A 21,456-nucleotide genomic window follows, 5' to 3' on the forward strand; every position below is an offset into this window, starting at 1 on the left:
CTGCTTTTTGGCCCTTTGATAGAATATGTATTGCCCCTTAAAACTACTCCGTCCAGCAACACCTGACACCTGAGTGACGTTCCTATATTGTAACATTACTGACCCCCCAAATAATAAGGCTGACCAATGTTGCCAGATATGGCCGGTTTCTATATGTTTGTGTTTACTGTACGTGCCACTGCTGTATGCTCTGATAGTTTGTGTATTAAATCCAAAGTGGACTAAAACAAGAAAAAATGACTAATGTTTTTCTTTCGTCCACCCAGCCACCAGAAGACTTTGCCGGGAGGAGAGCTGGCGGCAGCTCTGGGACACGGACCTTCATTTAGCAAAGTCCCATTAGCTCACATCAGAGAAATCCTATTGGCGTTATGTTGATGGAACCCATGCCACGCTAACTTCTAAAAGGGATCCGTCTAGTGTAAATATGACATCCTTGTAATCGGAGCGACTCGGAATCACAATCTCTGAGGCCCACCTCGGAATTCCTAGGTGGGCTGTATGCCCAGCAGCTCCTCTTCCAGCCGGGAGCAGAGCTTCACCTCGCTGCTCCGGCGGTTGCCACTGAGAGCCAGAACTGACACCACCATGATGGGAGGCCCAGGATGTATTGCTGGGCCCGCTGGAGGTAAGGCAGAAAAGGGAGAACCAAAACCAGGACTGCTTTGGTCCGACTGTCAGACCCTGCAGCAGGAAAATTTGTGATTTTCTTAAAAGGACTCTGGTGCTCAGAAACACTACCGCTTTTGTCCAAAAAAGGTACCACCAAAACCAACACTGAATGAAAGTGCCTCTGAATTTCGATAAAAAAAACAAAAAACTGGAATTATGACTTAATTACATTACTAGAACCTTAAACAAAACCTGAAAACAGTCAAAGCATCACATTGGCACTTTGATAAATCACATGGCAAAATCAGTTTTGTTAAGCAGAAATAAAAAAACACAGACAAAAATATACTGTAAATGTATCCACCACAAACACTCACGCATGGAAAAAGTGCCTCATTTTCACCATTCAGTTTATTTCATAATGCCATCTCACTGTCGTATACTGTAGCTCGGTTCCCAACAACTTAGGGAACCCTTCATAAAACAGTGTAGTGTGCGCGTGGTAAATTCATTCTTTGTGAACAGAAAAATCTCATGAGGGAGATCCGGTGAAGATTCACTCCTGTACAGTAACACATTTTTCAAAGTAAGACTAATCAAGTCTTGCTCTTTAAAAATCAGAATTGCTTAAATGAGAAGATAAAATTTGTACATGACCGGACAAAAACAAAAGTGATTGTGCAAAAGTACTTCAGGGATCTGAAAACCAAGAAAAGAAACAAAAAACAAAATCACATTCTTTGTAGAGTACATGTCATGTTTTGGATGTAAAGCTGGTGGGAAACATTTACATTATCAGCTTACTGACATAGATCCTCCTCACTCAGCTCCGGGGAGAATTTCATTCACTGTCCATTACATTAAAAATATATTTTTTTAGCTTTTATCCCCACTAAATGTCACATAAAACAAGCACTTAAAATGCAGGCAACTTCTAAGGCAACATGTGAACTAAAAACAAAACTAGATACTGTATAGGGAGGTATAGGCTCCTCTGTTTTTTTTGTCCGCAAGGGCATTCCCAGACCAGATAAAACATGTCCTAACGCAGAAATGACACCAAAGCTATCATACAAAGTGATCTACTGAATAGAAAAGACAAAAAAAAAAAAACATTGACACGCAAAAAAAACAACAATACTGAAGTCCAAATAAAAAGGGGAATCCGCAGCTCCCTGTGTTTGTTCGGGGAAGATAGGTGTTTGTTTTTTGTTTTAAGAGCATGAGGAGCAGATTATTAACGCTGCATCCAGGTTTTACACAAACCCCCAAGATATTCCCTTTTCTGCGACGTGTGACACAAAGTACACCCCTCTCCGAACTGACGACATCTCGAAGAAGTAAACGGGTACGGCGGCCTGTGGGAAGGGCTCATGCTCAAAATGAGGAAAGGGGAGACATAAATGCGTTGATTTAAGGGGTGTGTGGTTTGCATAACGGGGATTCCACGCACACGCGCGCTGTAGAACAGGTTCCAAACATCCTCGCCGATCTCAAAAGATTCTTGCATATGATTCACACTGTTTCTTTTCTCCATGAAAGCCTTTCTTTTTTTAATTTTTTTCACATTCTGGAGGACGGTGTGGCCGGCGGCTGCTGAGGCGTTGACGCACGCCGACCGGGCAGCCCAGAGGGCCCTGAGAGCAAACATGTAGAAACACACGACCCGCATCCGTCGGCCCGCCATCGCACCCAAGGGGGGGGGGTGCTTGGTCGCTGAAGGGAAAGATCCATCTCGGAGCGTGGCTTCAGCGTCCGTGGGCTGTGAGTGATTGATTGGTCTGCGGTCACAGGATACACTGTGAGGATGTGCAAATGTACGTACAGAGGACGTCACCTTCCTGCTGGACAGACGTTGAGGGTCTACAATGCGTACATGCAGGACTCGGGTCTCTTAATAAAGCTGGACTGGGAACAGTGTGTGTGTGTGTGTGTGTGTGTGTGTGTGTGTGTGTGTGTGTGTGTGTGTGTGTGTGTGTGTGTGTGTGTGCAGAGAATGAGTGGGTAGTGTTATAGAGTGGGGGGGGGGGGGGAGTGCTGGGCGGGTGGATGGGGGGATTGGTAGCAGTTCATAGATGTCTCTGTCTCATCACGACGTGCCCTGTCTCTTCTGTTGCTGGACCCGGATCAGGTCCAGCTGTTTTTTGCACTTCTGGTAGTACGTGGACAGACTCTTGTTCTCCTCCAGCAGCTTTTTGTGCTCCTGCACCAGACGGGACGTGTTCTGCTGGTCCTTCTCGTCTTGGTCCAGTTCGGCGATGAGCTCCTTCCTGCGCAGACGGGATATGAAGCGGTATTAACTTTTGAGCAAAGGATGTTTTTTTTGGGGGGCTTTGTTAACACTTGAATGACGAACGTTCAAATCAATTCAAACTAACATGTTGAATTTATTTGTTTTAAAATGTCATTTTAATGCTCCACTTGGTTCTGGAGCCTCTTCTGCCTCACTTCGTAGGTAAAATGACTTAACTTTATTGGTAATTTTGCCAATCTGCGCTGTAAAACCCAACATACTTCCACATACTGATTTATAGACGGTTCGGTGACGTGATTAGCCGATCTGGTTATCCATTTTCATATTTTTAACAATATCCAAATTGTAAAAAGCTTACAATTTGGATATTGCTGTAATTATAGCATTTTTTATTTGCCCATTACTTGATTTGATTATTTGATTCTTACAATGATAACTACCAGGGTTGGGCGAGAAAGTTATTTCATAATGTCCTTGGTTTATCATAATGACGTTCAATCAAAAGTTACACAAAGTAAAAAGTCAATGAACTGAAATGTGATCATGACTAATTAAGCTACAGCCGAGTCCTGTTTTTTAACCATTACATTGATTGAAGGATGATCTAGAAATGACATTTTGGCAAAACTGCAGTCAATCAGATGGATTGCTTTTGATCCTGAAAAATGTTGAAACATGATTCTTTTTTTCTACGATTTCTAAAGTGGATTTGGACATTAACACTCAGAACCTCTTCAAAATAACACATTTCTAACACTTTCTTACTGCACTGGAACAGATGAGAAGCAGAGTTTCAAAATAACAGGTCTTCAACATCCCCATCCTCTGAGGGAGGACATGGAAAACACTTAACTACTGGAGGAGTGCCTTTTAAATTAAAAGCAGCGGATATTTTTGGGAGAGAATATGGATTCCTCCATGTTTTATAAAAATGAAGATGTCAGGATGTCTTTAGTCAAACACAGTTGTTCTAATGTGCTCGTCTTCTGCCACTCAGGATGGCTGTTGTCTTCCAGATCCATTTAAATGTCTTCATCATGTGAAGTCACCTTGCTACGGCCTTGTTTATTCTGCTGGCCTCTAGGCAACACATGCATAGTAAGAAACATACAGTACACCTAAACACCAAACCAAACCAAACCTTTCTAAGCACAAAACGATCACAGCAGATAGAAATCGGATTCTTTGGGCAAGTAAACATACTTTCTCTGGATCAGCAGGGCGATCTCCGTTTGCACTTTCAGGTATTCTTGGGCCATCTTGCAGTGCTGCTCAAACACGGCCATGGACTCTTTGGAGTTGGGACAGGGAGCGAGAGGCTGGAAATAAAACACACATGTTGCAGTGAGTCGACGTCTGCTCGTGCATGACGGCAGAATGTATTTATAATAGCTGCAAGTATAGTCCAAGCAGTTAATAATACACCGAACAGCTCACTGGTGCTGCCAACGTGTATTTATAAATGCACATTCCACGTTGTTAGATAGCATCATGTTTTCAGTGCTAATCCCTTCATAATGAAGTCATTTACAATGCCCTTCAATTCATCTCTGAGAGGAACGAGCGGTGCTGCAACGCCACCAAAGCAGAGTTAATGCCGCTGCCATCTGAAACCATATTTAAATGAAACGACGACGGTGTACCTGCAGCTGGTGATCCAGGGTGAGATAAGCCATGGGAATTGAGTTGTCTGAGCCGTTGGTGTCTGAGGAAAAAAAAGAAGAGGAAAAGACAGAGAGAGGGTGGTTTGTTTTCTCTGTGAATGCTCGGGAACATCGTTGGCTGTCCACCGTCCTCAGAAATAACCTGCTGACCGCCTCCTCAGCTTGGGCTGACCAGAAGTCACTGAACCAACACTACAGTGTCTCCAGTGAAGCCTAACAGATGTCACAACATCTGGCCACAATGACACCAATGCTGTTAAAACCACCATGTTAAGAAAATGCATGCTAGTTAGGGGGGGGGGGGCTTTCACACCTCATCTGTTTGGTACTACTCAGTTAACTGACCTTATGGGTAAACACTTTTACAATCAGTACGTTGCCGTGACTACCTGTGGGGTCGTCGGGGGAGAAGTAGCCTCTGCTGCTGGTCTTATCGGGCATCATCCTCACACTGGGACTGGAGGACCGGCTGCTGTTCCTGCTCCCCTGCAAGAGGACACAAGACACCGTCTATCACCTGGAAAGCCAGTCACAGCTACTGAGTGTTAGGGTGGCGAAATGTGCTAAAAACAAATAATGCTGCAAAAAGCTGATCATGCACATTTAGAGGCATATGCCAAATGAAGCTTACTGAAGAAAATTCTACTTTTAATGTTGTGATTTTGAATTTTTCTCCACTTGCAATAAGTCTTCACATATGACATACTTCCAGCCATCAAAGTGATGTTGTTGTAGGCTGACAGCCAAATTAGCTAAATTGAATGCCATAGAAAAAGTAGAACTAAAGTATGATATCTAGTTAAAATAATGAGAATCCAAACTATGAACATTAGTCTTAAATGCAATGGATTATTTTGGATGCAATGTTGTGACAACAAACAGCTTTGAATCCAACATAATCCAATGTTATGCACGTGTTTCAGTGTCTCTCTGGATCCAAATGTGGGAGTAGAATCAAAATAGTAACAAAAAACAAATTCACACAAGCAACTCCATGAACAATGGCACTGTCAAAACACTGGGAATCCCACAGGCAGCACAGCACCATTTATCTTCTTTAGCAGCAGTATTTGTGTTCAAAGTGTTCACGGTGAACTCCAAATGAACTCCTGACTGCACAGAGCTGTGGGTTTACATCCGTTACAAATGGAGACAAATGTCTGGGAAAGCAAAATAAATACTCCAAGCCAAGGAGCTCATTTGAAGCTGTGTGTGTTTGAGAAAGGAGCAGCAGGCGGTTCCTACTCTAATGTCTGACATATCAAACACATGTCATATTCCATGACCTTTTCTCCCAAAAGACTTCTGTCTTTTGACAAAGAAGAACGTGTCAAATGCTTCTGAAAGACGGCATCAGTCAAACATCCACACGGCTTTAAATGAGGAATGATGTGAGTAACGAACAAAGAAATAAACCCCTTAGATGGAGTTCAGGTGGAGTTCAACTCTTCATTCCGCATGGCGTCAAGATAAAGTTTTCATCTATGCATCATAAATCTTACATTTAAATACAAGGTGTAAGTGCTTTTTGAATTGATTGTTTTTTTAAAAAAGAAATACAGACATTGGTAAGGTTGACCTGAATGCTTCCAAGCTGCAACCGTTGCCATGGTAATCAACGTCCAAATCAGTATTTGAAGGCATCAGGGTTTTCAGTTTTTTTTAAAAAAAAATTTTTTATAAAGGCTGTGTATTAACCCAAAAATCTAAATAGTCCTTGAAATAAAGAATAGTAATCTCCCATTATTCATTGGACGGATAGCTCTATAGTTCTATTTTAGTTGTGTGTAGTGTGTGTGTGCGCGTTGTTGTGATTGGCGCTGTCTCAGGTGCTGAAATGCAGCGGAGGAGATCAATAGACAGTCTCAACAAAGCCAGGTCTTTTATGTTTAATGTTGGCATAAGCACCAGTCTATGAATTCATTCATTTGTTTTATGGGCTACCGCTGTAGTTTATTTGATGTGATTATTACACACTTTGTAGCAGTTTTTGTTTCAATAAAAAGGAAAACCTTTAAAGTAAGATATTTTTTTCCTTCCAAAAACAGCAAAGTATATAATAATAAATCCTGCTCGACTCTCTGTGGTATTCCTGACTGAATGTAACAGAGGGCTCTTTGCTGGCTGGCGGGCAACAGAATGCTCCGCGGGTTGACACAGCAGCAGCAGGTTTTTTTTTTTTTTTTTTTTTACTCTGACAACCTGCCAAGCAAGAGAGAGAGAGAGAGAGAGAGAGAGAGAGAGAGAGAGAGAGAGAGAAAAAACGTTACCTAGCAGCTGTGTATCTGACTGAGACCGGTTTGTCATACTGACTGGCAAAGCTGGGAATAAAAGGCGACAGACGCTTTTAATGAGAGGGAGGTTCTCCTATGACACGCTCCCTCTTTTTTCCCCTCTGTGCGTAGGTGTGTCTAAGTGCACATTATGTGTGTGAGAGAGACTGAACAACACTGGACAGAAGTATTATCTGCATGATACGGCCATAATCAACTATATTTCCTGCAGTAAGTCTTTTCATGCCGTTTGATATGAGCAACAGAGAGCCTCGCACTTACTTCATCTCAGAGAACATTTCATTTAGATTAGACTTTGTGATATAACACCAGCTCCACCAATTTCAACCCTAAACGGTGACTGTAATCACCAATGAATAGAACTCCACAGAACCTCAGCCACCCCCCCCCACCCCTTGTGTCTGTCTGTGTCTTACCTGGCTGGACTCGGTGCCGATGCCCGGCAGATCCTGCACGGACCGACGTCTCTGAGCATCGCATGTGGCTGTGGACAGGACGGACAGAGGAGAAAGAGTGAGACCCGGTAGAGTTGTCAGATAGCGATGGAGGGAGATTGGTGCCCCCGTGTTTGCTTGAGGGATATCCAGGCTCACGGGTCGACACAGGGACAGGGCTGCACTGATTTAACCCTCTGTGTCCTGGCCTGTCTACACGCGCTGTGGCATGGCCAGAACGCTGAAAATCACCCAGCCCTTCTGACTGTGCACAACAAAAACACATACACACATCACCGGAAACCAAACCTAACCACAACCACAATCTACAGCATATAATATAGCATTCACAAGGTTTCACATAACAACAATATGCAACATGACTGTCATGTGTATTGAGATTCTACATGTTTTTTTTTTTTCCCCATTGTGATAATTTCCCAAACTTTACATGACATGGGACACATCAATTTGATTGCACTTAATCAAAGCTAATATAGATGACTGGGTTTGTCTGCTCTTGGCGGACTACAAGCTCTGTCTACGACACGCTGAAGGCACAACACTAAAGGGACACACACACACACACACACACAAACAAGTACTCCAAATAAAACATAAAGAACTTGTTGGAATTTCATTTTCTTTCCCTGTGGTTGTTGTAATAAACTAAGTGGAACTCACTGCAGACAATTTTTTGTCATGAAACTGAACAGAATTTGAACATTTTATGAATAATATGCTTCTGCAATTGGAAATATGCCATTTTATCCTGCTGTAAAAACATAGCATAATAAATTTGGCAAATTCTGCTTACTCATTTTAATCCAAGCAAATCAGTCACTCTTGTAACTAAACCTGTTTCATTGGGAAATATGTCACTTTACTGAAGCTGAAGCTGCTCCAACTTCCATTTCATTGAAACTTTACAGGTGTTTCTAATGTCCAATAAGTTAATTACACATATGTTGCAGTTGTCTTTTATTTGATCTTTTAGGAAATGCAAATATAGATACAACTAAGCCAAAGAAAACAGTTTGTCTAAGTCTTTTGTAATAAAGATAATGATATTGTCATTTTGAAGTCTGTTTACTTTTTTTTCTTATGATCCTTATACCAATGTTTCAGTGCTGTCATTTTTACACTAAGAAATGAAGCAGATGAGGCCATTTCTTCAAACTAAATAACAACAAAATGCTATCATCTGGTATTTCTTTAGTTTTTCCTGCTATAGAAAAGTTATTGTATCCTGACCCCATACCTGAGGTATATACCAAATGGTGAATTTTGTATACCGTTACATCTCCGGCCAATTGCCTCTAAAGATGTATGACCTGATGTTCAGGTATACACTTGCAGTATGTGCCCTACCTTTAATAACATGCATCAGCGGACTCCCTAAGTCACCGCATTAAATTAGCCACATTCAATGTGTCTCACACGGCTCCAAAATAGAAGCTTTTTTTTTTTTTTTTAAATCCAGAGCTGTCCCCATTCCTTTCATCTGTACCTCTGCTTATAATAATAGCTCTGACCCTCAATGTGAAAGAAATTAATCAGAAGGACTTTTTTTTCCAAAGTTAATGGATGTTAAAGAGAGCAAGAGGGGGAGAGAAAAAAAAAACAGCCATGCTTTCTTTCAAGTCCTCGATGCATGAAAGGCAAGGACAAGCTCATATGCAGAGAACTGGTGCACTGATTTACTCCTGATCTGCTGCAGCCAAGCCAGCGAGGTGACAGAGAGGACCGGGACATGAGTTAGAATGCTAATCTCATCTGTGTCGACTGATCTGATGCAATATACTGATTGGATTCCCCGTCAGCTCAAAATGTGTTGTTATTTGCAAAAGGCTACAGAACCGTCTGAGGAATGTAATTAGTTGGAACTCCATTTTGGATGTAAAAAAATGTGACACCAGATGAGAATATTAACTCATGTCCTGCTTCTGACAACTAAAAAATTCACAGAAGACACAGAGACAAAAGGCAACTCTGAATTGTGTTACTCCAGGACCGGCTCGACTGACCCTTCGCTAAGTACCGCCTCTCAAACCCAGAATGGCAAATCATAGCGTAGCATCCGCCTTAGTCCGACATGAGTCTGTTTCAGATGTTTTTTCATCTTCAGGCTGGTTTTGTGGATTTGGAGCTAGTCTTTGTTAAATGTTTTAGAATAGTGATACTTGTTACCTGGAGAGGTTGGAGGGAGACATATACATTAGTAAAAGTTTAAGTTTCTACGTAAAACCTGTAGAGCTTAACATTAGCATATCATTATCTAGCGTTAGCTCTTCTACGCTATGCTAGCTACTGAATGTACACACATACTGCTTTTGCTTTTTACTGATTGTAACAGTGAATGAAGACTTACTCTGCTTTACAGGAACAGTGTTGTTCCTTCATTTCATTGTCTTCTGTCTCGATCACCCGGTGATGTGATGGTTAACTTTTGCACTATGATCTATGGACTTTATCTTTATAACCAGGTTTTACTACTGAATCAGTTTGACTTCATGGATATATCCTTCAAAAGCATATTGTAGACCTTTCTGTCTGTTTTTTACTGAAATTGCTTTTTATCTAATTAGATAATCTATATTCATGGAGTGCAGTTAGTAATAGTCTGGGCTCCGTTGTAGCTCTGACAGCTAGACGGATTAGCAGCGGAGGGCGGGGCTTAGAGAAGGGTCGATAACATATTTTTCTTAAAAATAAAGACTTGCAACATATTTAATACAGTACCAGTCAAAAGTTTGGACACACCTTCTCATTCAATGGTTTGTCTTTATTTTTATTTTTTTTCTACATTGTAGATTAATATTGAAGACATCCAAACTATGAAGGAACACATATGGAATTATGTGGTAAACAAACAAATGCTCAACAAACCAGAATATGTTTTAGATTTTAGATTCTTCAAAGTAGTTGAATGAGAAGGTGTGTCCAAACTTTTGACTGGTACTGTATGAATGAACATTCTGTGGTTGGTATCATATGGAGTGACACACAGGAGAGAGCCACGTCAGAGCACAGCAACCCACACCAGCCAAGCCAAGCCAAGCCAAGCCCAAGCCAAGCCAAGCCAAGCCAAGCCAAGCCAAGCCAAGCCAAGCCAAGCCAAGCCAAGCCAAGCCAAGCCAAGCCAAGCCAAGCCAGCTCCACCCGGTCACCAGGAAGCCCAGTGGTCCCAGAGATACCTGTGACGACGATCTTGGGGACATCCAGAATGGTGCCGTATGATGCAGTTTTACGGTGGCCTCGTTTATACTGGGGACGTGCTGCAAAAACACACATATACACACACATACAGCTGCGAACACGACAAGCATGCAGACTTAGACAGACTTGGGGGGGGGCACAGCAGGACTGTGTGGCATTGTGGGCCCGCGGACATGCAGAGCATACAGTATGCGTGCAAGGGCAGCATGCACGTCCGTTTCAGACGCTGTGGAGCGCTACTGAGTAGAATGCCAGCAGCCACTGTGCTGCTTTTCCCAGCACTAACAACAGCGGGCATTCGGCTCTATTGCTGTTTGGATAAAAAGTTCAACAAGACGATCTAAGGACAGAGACTGTTGATGCTCGACTAACAGGAACTCCATTCATTAATGTTGCATCAAAGTGTGAAAACAAAAAGAGCAACAACAAAAGCCCTGACATATTCTGTGTGCTTGAATCAAATCAACAGCACTGGGGAATCTGTTTTCTTTCTGTCAAGAGTCTTTACAGGAGGGAAGTTGGTTGACAGCTGGGTCTGACGGGCCTTAGCGTTCGGGGAGATATGGATGTGTTTATATGAGGAATCAATCTTTATCTCTATGTGATGAAAGCACTTGATAAATAACCTGACAAGAGGGTCATGGGAGGAGTTTCTTGTGGACTTGGAGAGGCCTCCTTCCAATAAGGCTTGACAGTAACACAGCATGCCTTCTCCTGTGCAACTTTTCTTATTAAATAGAACATTCTGAATCTCATAACAACATGCCAATTTGCATTGATGAGCTCCTCTTCCTGCTTTATTGTGTTGCTTTGTGTGGTGTAATGTCTGGCATTACCTGCAGGCGTAAATGGCATCTTGGGCTCCAGCTCCGACAGGTCAGCACTCATTCTTTTGCTGTCCGACGATGCCAGGCACTGTGTTCGTGCAGGCAGACTCTCAACACTGCCCCCCCTGGACAGAGGCAGAGACCTCAATGGGTCTGCCTGAAAAAAACAAAAGACAAACTCTCTCAAAAAAGCTGGTTTTGGACTATATATTTGCTTTCTTAATCAGCAATGTTACTTAATCTATAACTAACAATTATGAAGAGTTGGTTTACCTTTGGTTTGAAGTAAGGAGCGAACTGAGGCGTAATCTTGATAGTGTCATTGCTCCCTTGAGAATCACTGTGCTCCATGTTCGCATCGCTTTTGCTGCTTGTGCTGGTGCCAGTGTAGTCCACATACGAACCTAATGTTCCCCAGGACAGAGGACAGGAGACAGGTTTTATAGGTTTCATAATTTCTCAACTGTGGTGCCTTTTAAGATTTGACAATGCATTTGTCGCCTATATTTGGTGGTTTACATCACTGAAAAAACGTGAAAAAACCCCTCAAATGATCCAAAAACAAAAAAAGACAAACAACTGAGATTAATAAAATGAACAGTTGCATTGGTCCAGAGTATTGTTGCAATCTCGGAGATCTCCGCATACCTAGCGTCTGGGGGATTTCAAAGTTGTTACTAGAATGTAACAAACCTACGCAACTTTGGATTTAGAGAGGCCAATCACAACCGTTTATCTACATGATTGCATTTACTGGCAGTAGAAGAGTTCCGAGATTATTTATACTTTTTAAACTTTGAACAGCAGTGAGTAAAACTTCTTGGAGTGTCTGTTTGTCTGTTAACAGAGCAGCTGTAGCAACGACAGTTCTGTGCATGTGTTTCTGCTACGTCAGTGTTTACAAGCGTACAACTAATGCAAACAACCGTCCCAATTGTTTTTAACCTTACAACAGTTCCCACCAAATTCTAGCAATGAAACCAGGAAGATTGTCTTCAGTTTCTAGGTGAGCGAAGTGTTTAGAGACTGACTTGTGGGTGGAGGGTCCAGAGAGCTATCAGTGCCTTTGCTAAAGCCAGAAGTGCCAGTCCTGTATTTACTAATCAACACACTTTTGTCCACTCTTTGCAGTTCAATTACCACAAGTCTGTAGTCTGATTTAATGGGTTGTAATACAGGGACACATCTGTGTAAATATGGCACCCACACTATGGCAAAAAAGGCAACTCTGTCTATAAGCGGTTCCATCTGATTGTAAACTCTTTATACTATATATATATACTTATATGGACCATTCACACGTTGTAAATGGTGACATAAATATGATTCCAGAGATTTTTTTTTTCTTAAGCTATGGGAGGATGAGCACCAGTAAAGGAAACTAAACATGAATGTGCGAAACATCCTACAATTTTCTGTGTTGATAACCACTGAATACACTTTGACATTGGATCATGCACACCCATTCATTAAATGATGAGGGCTGCTTTAACATCAACTTCTTATACTGGTCGATCTCATTTACCTGTACTAGTTGCAGAGTTGCTCTGCCCATCATCTGAATACTGGTATGGATATTGCAGGGGTTCATCATATCCTGGGAAGTACTGCCAAAAGAAGAAAAAAGCAACTCTTCAATTATGACTTTCATTTTTCACTATGCACTTCATCATTGCCTTTAAAAAAAAGTGACTAAAACCATATATTTTTCCCCAAGGCTCATTGTGTATGAATAAATGTGAGGTTAATTCCAATATAATAACTTTTATTCAGGCAGACTGACTACAAACATTAAAACGCACTGTTTGTGTCTTTTGGCTTACGCTGGTTTGAAATTTGTCAATTAAACTCTTGTGTGGATCAAATATTTGGGCAGAGCTGTCCTGAAAAGGTCGGTTTCGGTTTGCTTCTAATTGGACTGAGGGTTAATTTGTAGTATGAAATCAAAGAAGACAAACCACAGGATTTAGGCAGTCGACATGGGATTTTAGCTTCAATCTAAAAGCTAAACTACTAGTGAATCTATCTGCTGACATTTAACTGCCAAGAAAGAAATCTCCTGAGGGCACTTTCACAAGCCACAGTCCGTTTGGCTAGTCCTAATACAAGTGAAATGTATAATGTTGGTGTGTAATCCATTAAGTCCTTATTGGTTTCACAGTGAACCAGAGTTGGATTGAATGGACTGCGTCTTTGCTCCCTGAGCTATCTGTTGAAGTTGTCTACTGTGTCTTACAACGCAAGATTATTTGGTAACAAAGATAATACGTATTCATGAGTGTGGGAATTTCCCCTGACATCTTAGAAAGGAGTTTCAACAGAAGAATACTATGAGTCACCAATTATGGTAATTCCTATAATCATTTATGAGATGAAATGCTATGAAGAGCCGGGCTGCAATTTCATGATGACACAAATATTCCTCCCTGCTCAAGTTACTGTATCATGAGTTAGACATGTAGGTAATGATTTGCTGAATCAAAGTTCAAATGTTTATCAAAACTTTTAATTTGTTAAATGTCACTTATTTGCCAGTTTATTAGGTACACATAGCTAAAACTACTGCAATCTAATGCAACAGTCCTGCAATGTGTTGATTCTATGGAGTGCTGCAGGAATGAGTCATAAAAACCTTGAATAAAATGATTACTTTGTTCACCCCATTTATATCAATGAGTGTTGGCTTTATAACAGAAACACCTCTATGTGTAAGGCGATATAGTGTATACTGTAGTTACTATTAAAACTTTACCTAATCCTGATTCATCCTCTAAAGTTCAAGGAAAGCCTGGGAGAAAGGTTAAGCAGATTACCTTCATTAGATGAGTCATGATCTTCACTATCTCCTCCATGGAAGGCCGCTGAGAGGGGTCTTTAGACCAGCAGCGAGTCATCAGACTCTCAATGGGCTTGGGCAGATTTTTGATTAAAGGAGGTCTTGTGCCTAAATGTGTAGGAAAACGGTCAAAGAAAGAAATAACATCTTCATCACACCAGACAAGCAAAGTATAAATATTCCATATTTATGCTAAATCCCCCCCGTCTCCCGCTCTTCGAACCATAATGACTCAGGCATGCAGATTCAGCGGTGAAAAATATTAAACTTGTGCCCAGGTATTATTAGTGTCCCATTAGTATTCTCCCCCATCCATCTCTGCACTCGCACAGGAGAACATGCCTTTCAGCTGTACTTTTCTGCCAGGCTCTTTACTTTCAGAGTCTCCCAGCAGGCCTAGTGGGGCAGGATTGTCTGAAGACTCACAGCGGCTGACATCTGGACACGGCCTTTGCACCCTCCAGCTCCCCCCGCCAACCCCAACACACACACACACACACACACACACACACACACACACACACACACACACACACACACACACACACACACACACACACACACACACACACACACACACACACACACACACACACACACACACACTCAAAGTGACTCACCGTTGTGCACAGCCCACATAATGCGAAAAGCTGGTCCTCCGATTTCATCAAAGGGCTTCCTGCGAGTGATCACCTCCCAGAGAATGATCCCCCAGCTGAACACATCGCACTTCTCGCTGTAATTGCTGCCTGCAAGTACAGAAGAACGCTCAGCAACACTTAGCTCCTTTTCAAACGGGGAGAATGGGGCTGCGTTTGACATCACTGATAAAGATAATTCTCTGTGGCACGTTTGAGATGAGAGCGAGGATGTGCCCAAGAAAGCACAGCAGCTTTTATCTCATCTCTTGCATTCAGGGGGGAAAGGAGGAGGAAAATAAGGGAGCAATTTTGATCAAGGAACGGCTCCTGTGTTGCTTAATTACCAGGCCTATTATTGCAGAATTAAAGTGCACATCACACACCTATTCTAAAGTTGCTGTGTGGCTAAAGCTGATGCAAATTAGTTGTAAAGAGTTCACAGAGAGGGCAAAAGTGAGTTGTATAATCGCACTGGAGTCTTGTAACTTGCCTCCAAAAACAAGATAATGACTTGGGCTTAATTCATCTTTCCTTCTGACCCCCCTCGCCAATAACACGTCTCATCATGGAGAAATACATTAAGGCCCCTGGCCGAATGAGAACACATTTTACATCGTCGTTCTCCCGAGGGAAATAAAGCCACCAGCATCACTCCATTCATCTTCTCACAGTGCTTGGGAGACTACCATCAATAAAGCAGCAGAGTCAGGCTGATGATGATGATGATGATGAATCAAGAATTAGTGCCACTATGCTGGAAGCACTAAGTTGGCACTCAGGTGAAAGGTGACCAAACACAGGTGGGTGCATGAAAAAGCACAAACAAATGAGTGAGCTGTAGGGATAGGAATTCATGATCTACATCGATTTCTCTTATTGATCAGAACTTTATCGAATCCCTTATTGATTCCTGATAGATTGTTTCCACCGCCGTCCCAAAAAATTATTTCAACAGTCCCAAATCTGTGTAATCTGTGTAAAAATATTTTAATATTATCCCTTTACTTACTGTTATATCATCTATAGCGGTTGTTTGCATAAAAACACAAATGTCGGTATATAGTTACAATGATGTATTTTAAGCTACTTAAAGCTAGATTAAGGAAGTTAAAGCAAAAATACATTTTACGAGACAACAAGTTATCATTTTTAATTTGCCTAATACTTTTTTTTTTACCAATCAGAGATTGAACACCTCGTAATCCACATGACTCGATGCAACCACCGTTAGCATTAGCTGCTGGCCCTGGTTAATTAGTCAAGCAGGAATGTTTTGCCCAGCGGCTACCAACTGCTAACATTAATTAACTTGACCTTAACCTCCTGATTTCAACACAGATTTGTTGTTTAATATGTAGCATTATCAGGGGAAATCAGGGTGCTTCCCCTCAGAGTTATTAACAACTTCTGGCTGTACAATGACGTGACACAATAATCAGAGGAATCAATAGCCTCGGAGGTATGCCATCTCAAGAAATCGGACAACCGGGACCAAGTTCTCAACAGGAACAGATTCTAGATTTCTTTCCCTAGTGAGCGGGATACAAATATACACTATTTAGTTAAATAATAGTGCAGGTATCCAAAGCTCTTCAACTACTTGAAATGCCACTCATACTTGCCTTCAAATACCTCTGGGGCCATCCATGCTGCACTTCCTTTGTTGTTGGTCATGTGCGTCTGAATGTCACATGCTGTTCCAAAGTCACATATCTTCAGCACAGTGCCTCCCGCCACCAGAAGCAGACTGGACCAAAGAAAGCAGGAAATAAACTTTTAGATGCTGACAATGCTTTGAACTTTAAGTAATCAATAAAAAAAAGTACATTTTCTGACTTGTTTGAGTAAAAAGCTACAGGTCCAACATACAAGAATCCTTTTAAACCTCTGTATGTGTATGTATGTATGTATGTATGTATGTATGTATGTATGTATGTATGTATGTATGTATGTATGTGTGTGTGTGTATATAAAAAAAAAAATTCAGGTAACAATATGAATAGGCTTCCGTCTGGAAAAAAATAACCAAGATCAAGCTTAAAATATTAATATTTCATCCCAAAAAAATAACTTTGTTATGAATGTTATATTTACATTTTGTGAAATAAACCTTTTACACTAACCACATCCTGAAAAAAATATTATGGTCCTCAGCGCAACTGGGAAGCCATGAACTACTCTTTCTTTCTTTTTTAATATGTGGCATCAAAACTATGTATAGGTCTTGGGAGTAAAATGGGGTTTGGAGGGTTAAAATAAACATGGGAACTCTCTTTTAAAGAGGAGCTTGAGAGACAAGATCCAACCCTGCCTACTTTGACACCTCTGCATATCTGTTAAGACACAACAACCCTGTATGTAAAGATATTTGGACCCTGCATGACAACACATAAGAAATAATACGTTTTTTAGTGGCCTGCAATACTGTAGAAAAACATAACACTTGTGTCACAAAATATCAGATCAATTTCAAAGTACAATATTTGTGGAACAACGTGAACCAAATCGAACACATTTAAAAAGGGAAACCACCGGGTTCTTTGCCGGCACAGTGAAACAGGAGACAAGAGAGTGAGGTGAGGAGGAGCATACTTGGGTGGCTTGAGGTCCCTGTGAATGAGAGCCTTTGGTTTCATGCCATGGAGATAGGCCACGCCCTGGGAGCACTGAAAACACCAGCTCATGGCATGGGAAGCAGTGTAATAGGGGAGGGGTTCAGCACCATGCAGCACTGTGGACAAGAGAACACAGTCACAGTCACAACCACCACCACAGACAATAAAGCTACAAAAGGAACCAAGCAGAAAGTAGTGCTTTACAACACCATCATACACACAAACACACACAAAAGTTGCATTTCCACCAAGAAGTTCCTGGATATTTTAGTCCCGGGTCTACTTTTCAAGGAACTATACGGTTCCTTCAGCCCACTGTTGTCAGCGTTTCCATAGCGATCTTAACACCTGCGTTGATAGGTAAATTTGTCTGCTGACGTATGAAAAAGCAACAAGAAAGATTGCCGATATCGGTCACGGGGGTAAACACACACTGCAGCTCAGTGCGTTTGAAATCTACATGTTAAAAAAAACAACACTCTTTGGCTTTGTCTCACTGCAACGACATTCACTGCTGCTTAGCATTAACTAATGCACTTCGGATGTAATGAATGAAATGCAGAGAGCGTCTTTCTCCACAGTAAATCATTCGTTGAGTGTTTGATGGTTAGAAAACAAATCGGAAATAACTTATTTTTTTTCTCACATTCACAGCAGTCTCTCTTTCTCAAAAGGTTCCTAGTTCCTGGGGAAATTTACTCGGGTCCAAAAGGGGCTAAACACAGGGCTAATACACGACGCTGACCACCTTTGTCTGACAGCGTTTTCAATGTTAATTCCAGGAGGGAAAACTGAGAACACATTGTTCAAAATCAGTATTCACAACTCAACGACATCAGAGCTATGGCACCACAGTGTAGCTCCCAGGGGTAACTTTGATAGAGATTCAGTAACTAAGGAGGAGAGGTAATTGTTAAGTGTAAAGCGCAGAACAAAGTCCCATAGTGTCGGATTCACATCCTGGAAAACAAAAACGTTCCAATCCGAATCTTATGTGAATAAGAGCTGTTCCAAACGCTGATGTCTTGGGAAAGCAGATAAAAAGGTATAGTATAAGGTACAGTATATAACTGCTTGCATGCGTCCATTGATTACCTGCAATGATTCTTTTAGAGCTTAAAAGCCTCTATCAGCATGTATAAACCATAAAATGTATCTGTTCCAGTTTTTCAACTCTTTGTATTTTTTTGTGGTCTTGGCCACCATTTTAACCACATTGTCCTCACCAAAGTACTTGCTTAGATCTGGGAACACGGCAGCAGTTATACATCAAAATCCAGAGATGCACGAAACCGAGAAGTCGGATGGTCAGACAGGTTGTAAACAAACCAACACGATATACAGATTATTATGGAGCTAAACAACCCAAAATGTCAATAATATTTCCTAACTGTACAGGAACTGTATGTACAGTAGGTCACAGTTAAAGCAGAAAGTGTGTCTGTTGCCTGTGGTGGTTGTTTACTACCAACAGTTTGGGTTTTAATTTTACCGTTTGCCTTTATCTTCTTTTAAAAGACCAACTGTCAACCATCTGACATCTGCTCATATTTCTTGACCCCCATGCCACTTTCTCAGATCTCAACAATTGAGGTTTGAAAGGCAATCTTTGTATTTCCAATAGCAATGACGGTCAGCACTATAAAACAAGACCCAAATTGCAATAAAAATAATTACCTAACTGGAAACAGTGAAGTGCCAACTAAATTCTATGAAATCTAAGTAATAAATTTGATTATTTTGTGCCAATTATGTTGTATTAAAAACACAACATAACAGTCATGTGGTCTTATGCACACAAGTTCAATTATGCTGAATTTTGCAGACAAATATTTATCTTTAATAAGTCTTTATAAAATGATTGCATAGCGTTGTTTGTTACATTTCACTATTTCCCAGGTCCGTTTGGACATTAACTGCAGGGACAAACAAGGTTGTGCTGCAAGTGACTGTGCAAAGACTAGTTTATCAAGGAAATCGGGACAAATGACTGAACATGCAAACAGTGGGAGGGTCAACTGAACAGGGCTGCTTTTCATGTCTTTGCAAGGCTGTGTTCATTTCCCCACCAGCAAGGCAAAACAAACGCAGACATCTGTAATACAGCAGTATTACTCAGTACTGTGCATGTAGACTCACCATTGTACAATGACCCGCCTTCAGCGTATTCCATCACAAGGCAGACCTGAGAGTGAATAGAAAATCATCAGACAACTCAACCAGACAGACAATAGAAACTTAGACACGCCACCACTGGGCAGTGGAATCATCAATGTGGCTGCGTGGTTAAGAGGGCATAACATATAATACAGTTCCAGCAAACTTACTGGATTATTGCAAGAGCCGTACAACTTCACAATGTTGGGGTGATTCACACGCGAAAGCTGCCGGAGCTGGAGACAAAGAGGAAACACGTCACACGCAGTAACACCTAGGCTGTCATAACATGCATAACATAACAACAACTCTGTCCTACTAGAACTTGTCAGTGTGTGTCAACTAAACGTGTTGCAGTCGAGAGATAAAAGACAGTCACAACAATACCTCGACAATAAATGCTTTCCGCTCCGATTCACTCTCAATGGTCTTGATGGCGACATCATTGCCTTTCCATTTGGCTTTGCAAACAACCCCAAAAGCTCCTCTCCCCACCACCTGAAAATAGACAGATAATCAGAAACGTCAGTACCTTATCTTGTGATGGTTCACAGAACATCAGCATTAAGTCTGTCAGTGGCAGACCACCAAACACAACCTACCTCCTCCACTTCAATATCCTCATAGTTGATTTCTTCAAATGGATATCCAGGAGGTGTTTCAAGTATATCGGGGGTTGGTAACGTTAGAGACATTACTAGCTCACGTCAGCTAGTAGCTTACTGAAAAGGGAGCAAAAAAACCAGACAAATAGCACAAATGTTAATAAAGTCCATTAACAGCTAAATGAGGCAAAAAGGGTGCAAAGACTTGCTTCTAAGTATTGAGCTATTACAATGGCACAGTAGTGTATGACTAACTTCTCGTGAGCCAGGGACATGGCTAGGCTAAGTAGCACAATAAATAACGTTACGGCTATTTACACATCCTGGCGCGACCTGTCAAACGAGATTCAGCGGCTTAATGTTAGCCTCCTGTCGGCTAGGTTAGTGTGATGCAGTCCACCAGCTGGCTAACCGCGTAGCTTAACTAGCACAGCGAACTGTAGCTGCCACAGCAAAACTGTCACTGAAATCTAATAGTGCTCAGAGTAAGCTTTTGGCATACGTAATAAGTTCCTATAACATTATTTTAGACAAGCGCTGAGCATATTGTATCAGTAGCATGCAACACTCGCGAGTAAAAACAAGATACTTAAGGCCTACAGTGTGTTGGCTAGCCAGTTTGCGTTAGCTGGCTAGCCTGGTTGCTAACGCTAGCTACCGGGACTTATTAGCTTCAACAATCCAACCCTTCGCAGTTGTCTTGTCACCGGTGCCGGTGGCTCTCTGGACATGGGGATATGTTCTGCTCTTAATGGACAGAAAACCGAGGAATAACGTCCATTTTTAAAAGTAGCCTTTCTCTATCAACTTGACAGCCAGACATAACTTTTTCACAACTCGTCTAGCTGGCTGGCTAGGAGTGTATTTTTATTCCTCGCAGGAGCAGCTCCATCAGGAAGTGTGTGCGCACTGCAATTGTGTCCCCTGCACACTGACCAGCAGACCTCATTCCAACCATTAAAAAAAGGGGGAAAGGGCTCCCTTTAATATTGTCACTTTTTCTGGTGGGGCTTATTTGAGCAAATACATACTGTTTGACAGTTTAAGCTTTAAAAAACAAACAAAAAAAAAAACACAATATTTTTTTCAAGATGATCATTTGTTTTGTATGAAAACCGTAATTCAAAATGTAAATAGTAATTAACAGTCAAATGTAAAGTACAACTACCTCAAAACTGTGGTGAAGTAACCTACAGTATTTGATAAAATGGATTTAGTTATATACCACTACTGTATTCCTACTACAATTCAAAGTCAACATTTTGTATCCAATCAGAATACAGTTTGTTTCGTAAAAC

At 41.4% G+C, this 21,456-nt stretch overlaps 1 protein-coding gene across 2 annotated transcripts; it reads right to left on the minus strand.

Annotated features, from left to right (window-relative positions):
* Positions 1-1,010: 1,010 nt before the first annotated feature.
* On the minus strand, positions 1,011-21,077 carry map3k7 (mitogen-activated protein kinase kinase kinase 7). 2 transcript variants are annotated; one of them, XM_054618184.1, is made up of 18 exons: positions 20,845-21,077; positions 20,156-20,275; positions 19,941-20,051; positions 19,724-19,789; positions 19,536-19,581; positions 17,374-17,512; positions 16,400-16,528; positions 14,761-14,885; positions 14,118-14,248; positions 12,830-12,911; positions 11,578-11,708; positions 11,314-11,461; positions 10,456-10,536; positions 7,241-7,308; positions 4,920-5,016; positions 4,510-4,571; positions 4,070-4,185; positions 1,011-2,882 (listed from the first exon to the last, which is right to left on the minus strand). In XM_054618184.1, exons 2-18 carry the CDS (start codon positions 20,246-20,248, stop codon positions 2,702-2,704), a joined length of 1,806 nt encoding a protein of 601 aa, XP_054474159.1. In that variant the 5' UTR covers positions 20,249-20,275; positions 20,845-21,077; the 3' UTR covers positions 1,011-2,701. The 2 variants fall into 2 exon arrangements, with proteins under 2 accessions (XP_054474159.1, XP_054474160.1); XM_054618185.1 differs by lacking the exon at positions 10,456-10,536.
* Positions 21,078-21,456: the final 379 nt, after the last annotated feature.

Source organism: Anoplopoma fimbria, chromosome 18 (assembly GCF_027596085.1).
Source record: "Anoplopoma fimbria isolate UVic2021 breed Golden Eagle Sablefish chromosome 18, Afim_UVic_2022, whole genome shotgun sequence".
Taxonomy (NCBI): Eukaryota; Metazoa; Chordata; class Actinopteri; order Perciformes; family Anoplopomatidae; genus Anoplopoma; species Anoplopoma fimbria.

What these genes read in the sequence shown, in the direction of transcription:
- map3k7 (XM_054618184.1), bottom strand. Translation starts at nt 20,248, where the DNA reads ATGTCTCTAACGTTACCAACCCCCGATATACTTGAAACACCTCCTGGA. An exon ending in AGGCGGGTCATTGTACAATG is followed by an intron (nt 17,513 to 19,535) that starts GTGAGTCTACAT and finishes TCTTGTCCACAG; the next exon opens with TGCTGCATGGTGCTGAACCC. An exon ending in CCCTGGATCACCAGCTGCAG is followed by an intron (nt 4,186 to 4,509) that starts GTACACCGTCGT and finishes TTTTATTTCCAG; the next exon opens with CCTCTCGCTCCCTGTCCCAA.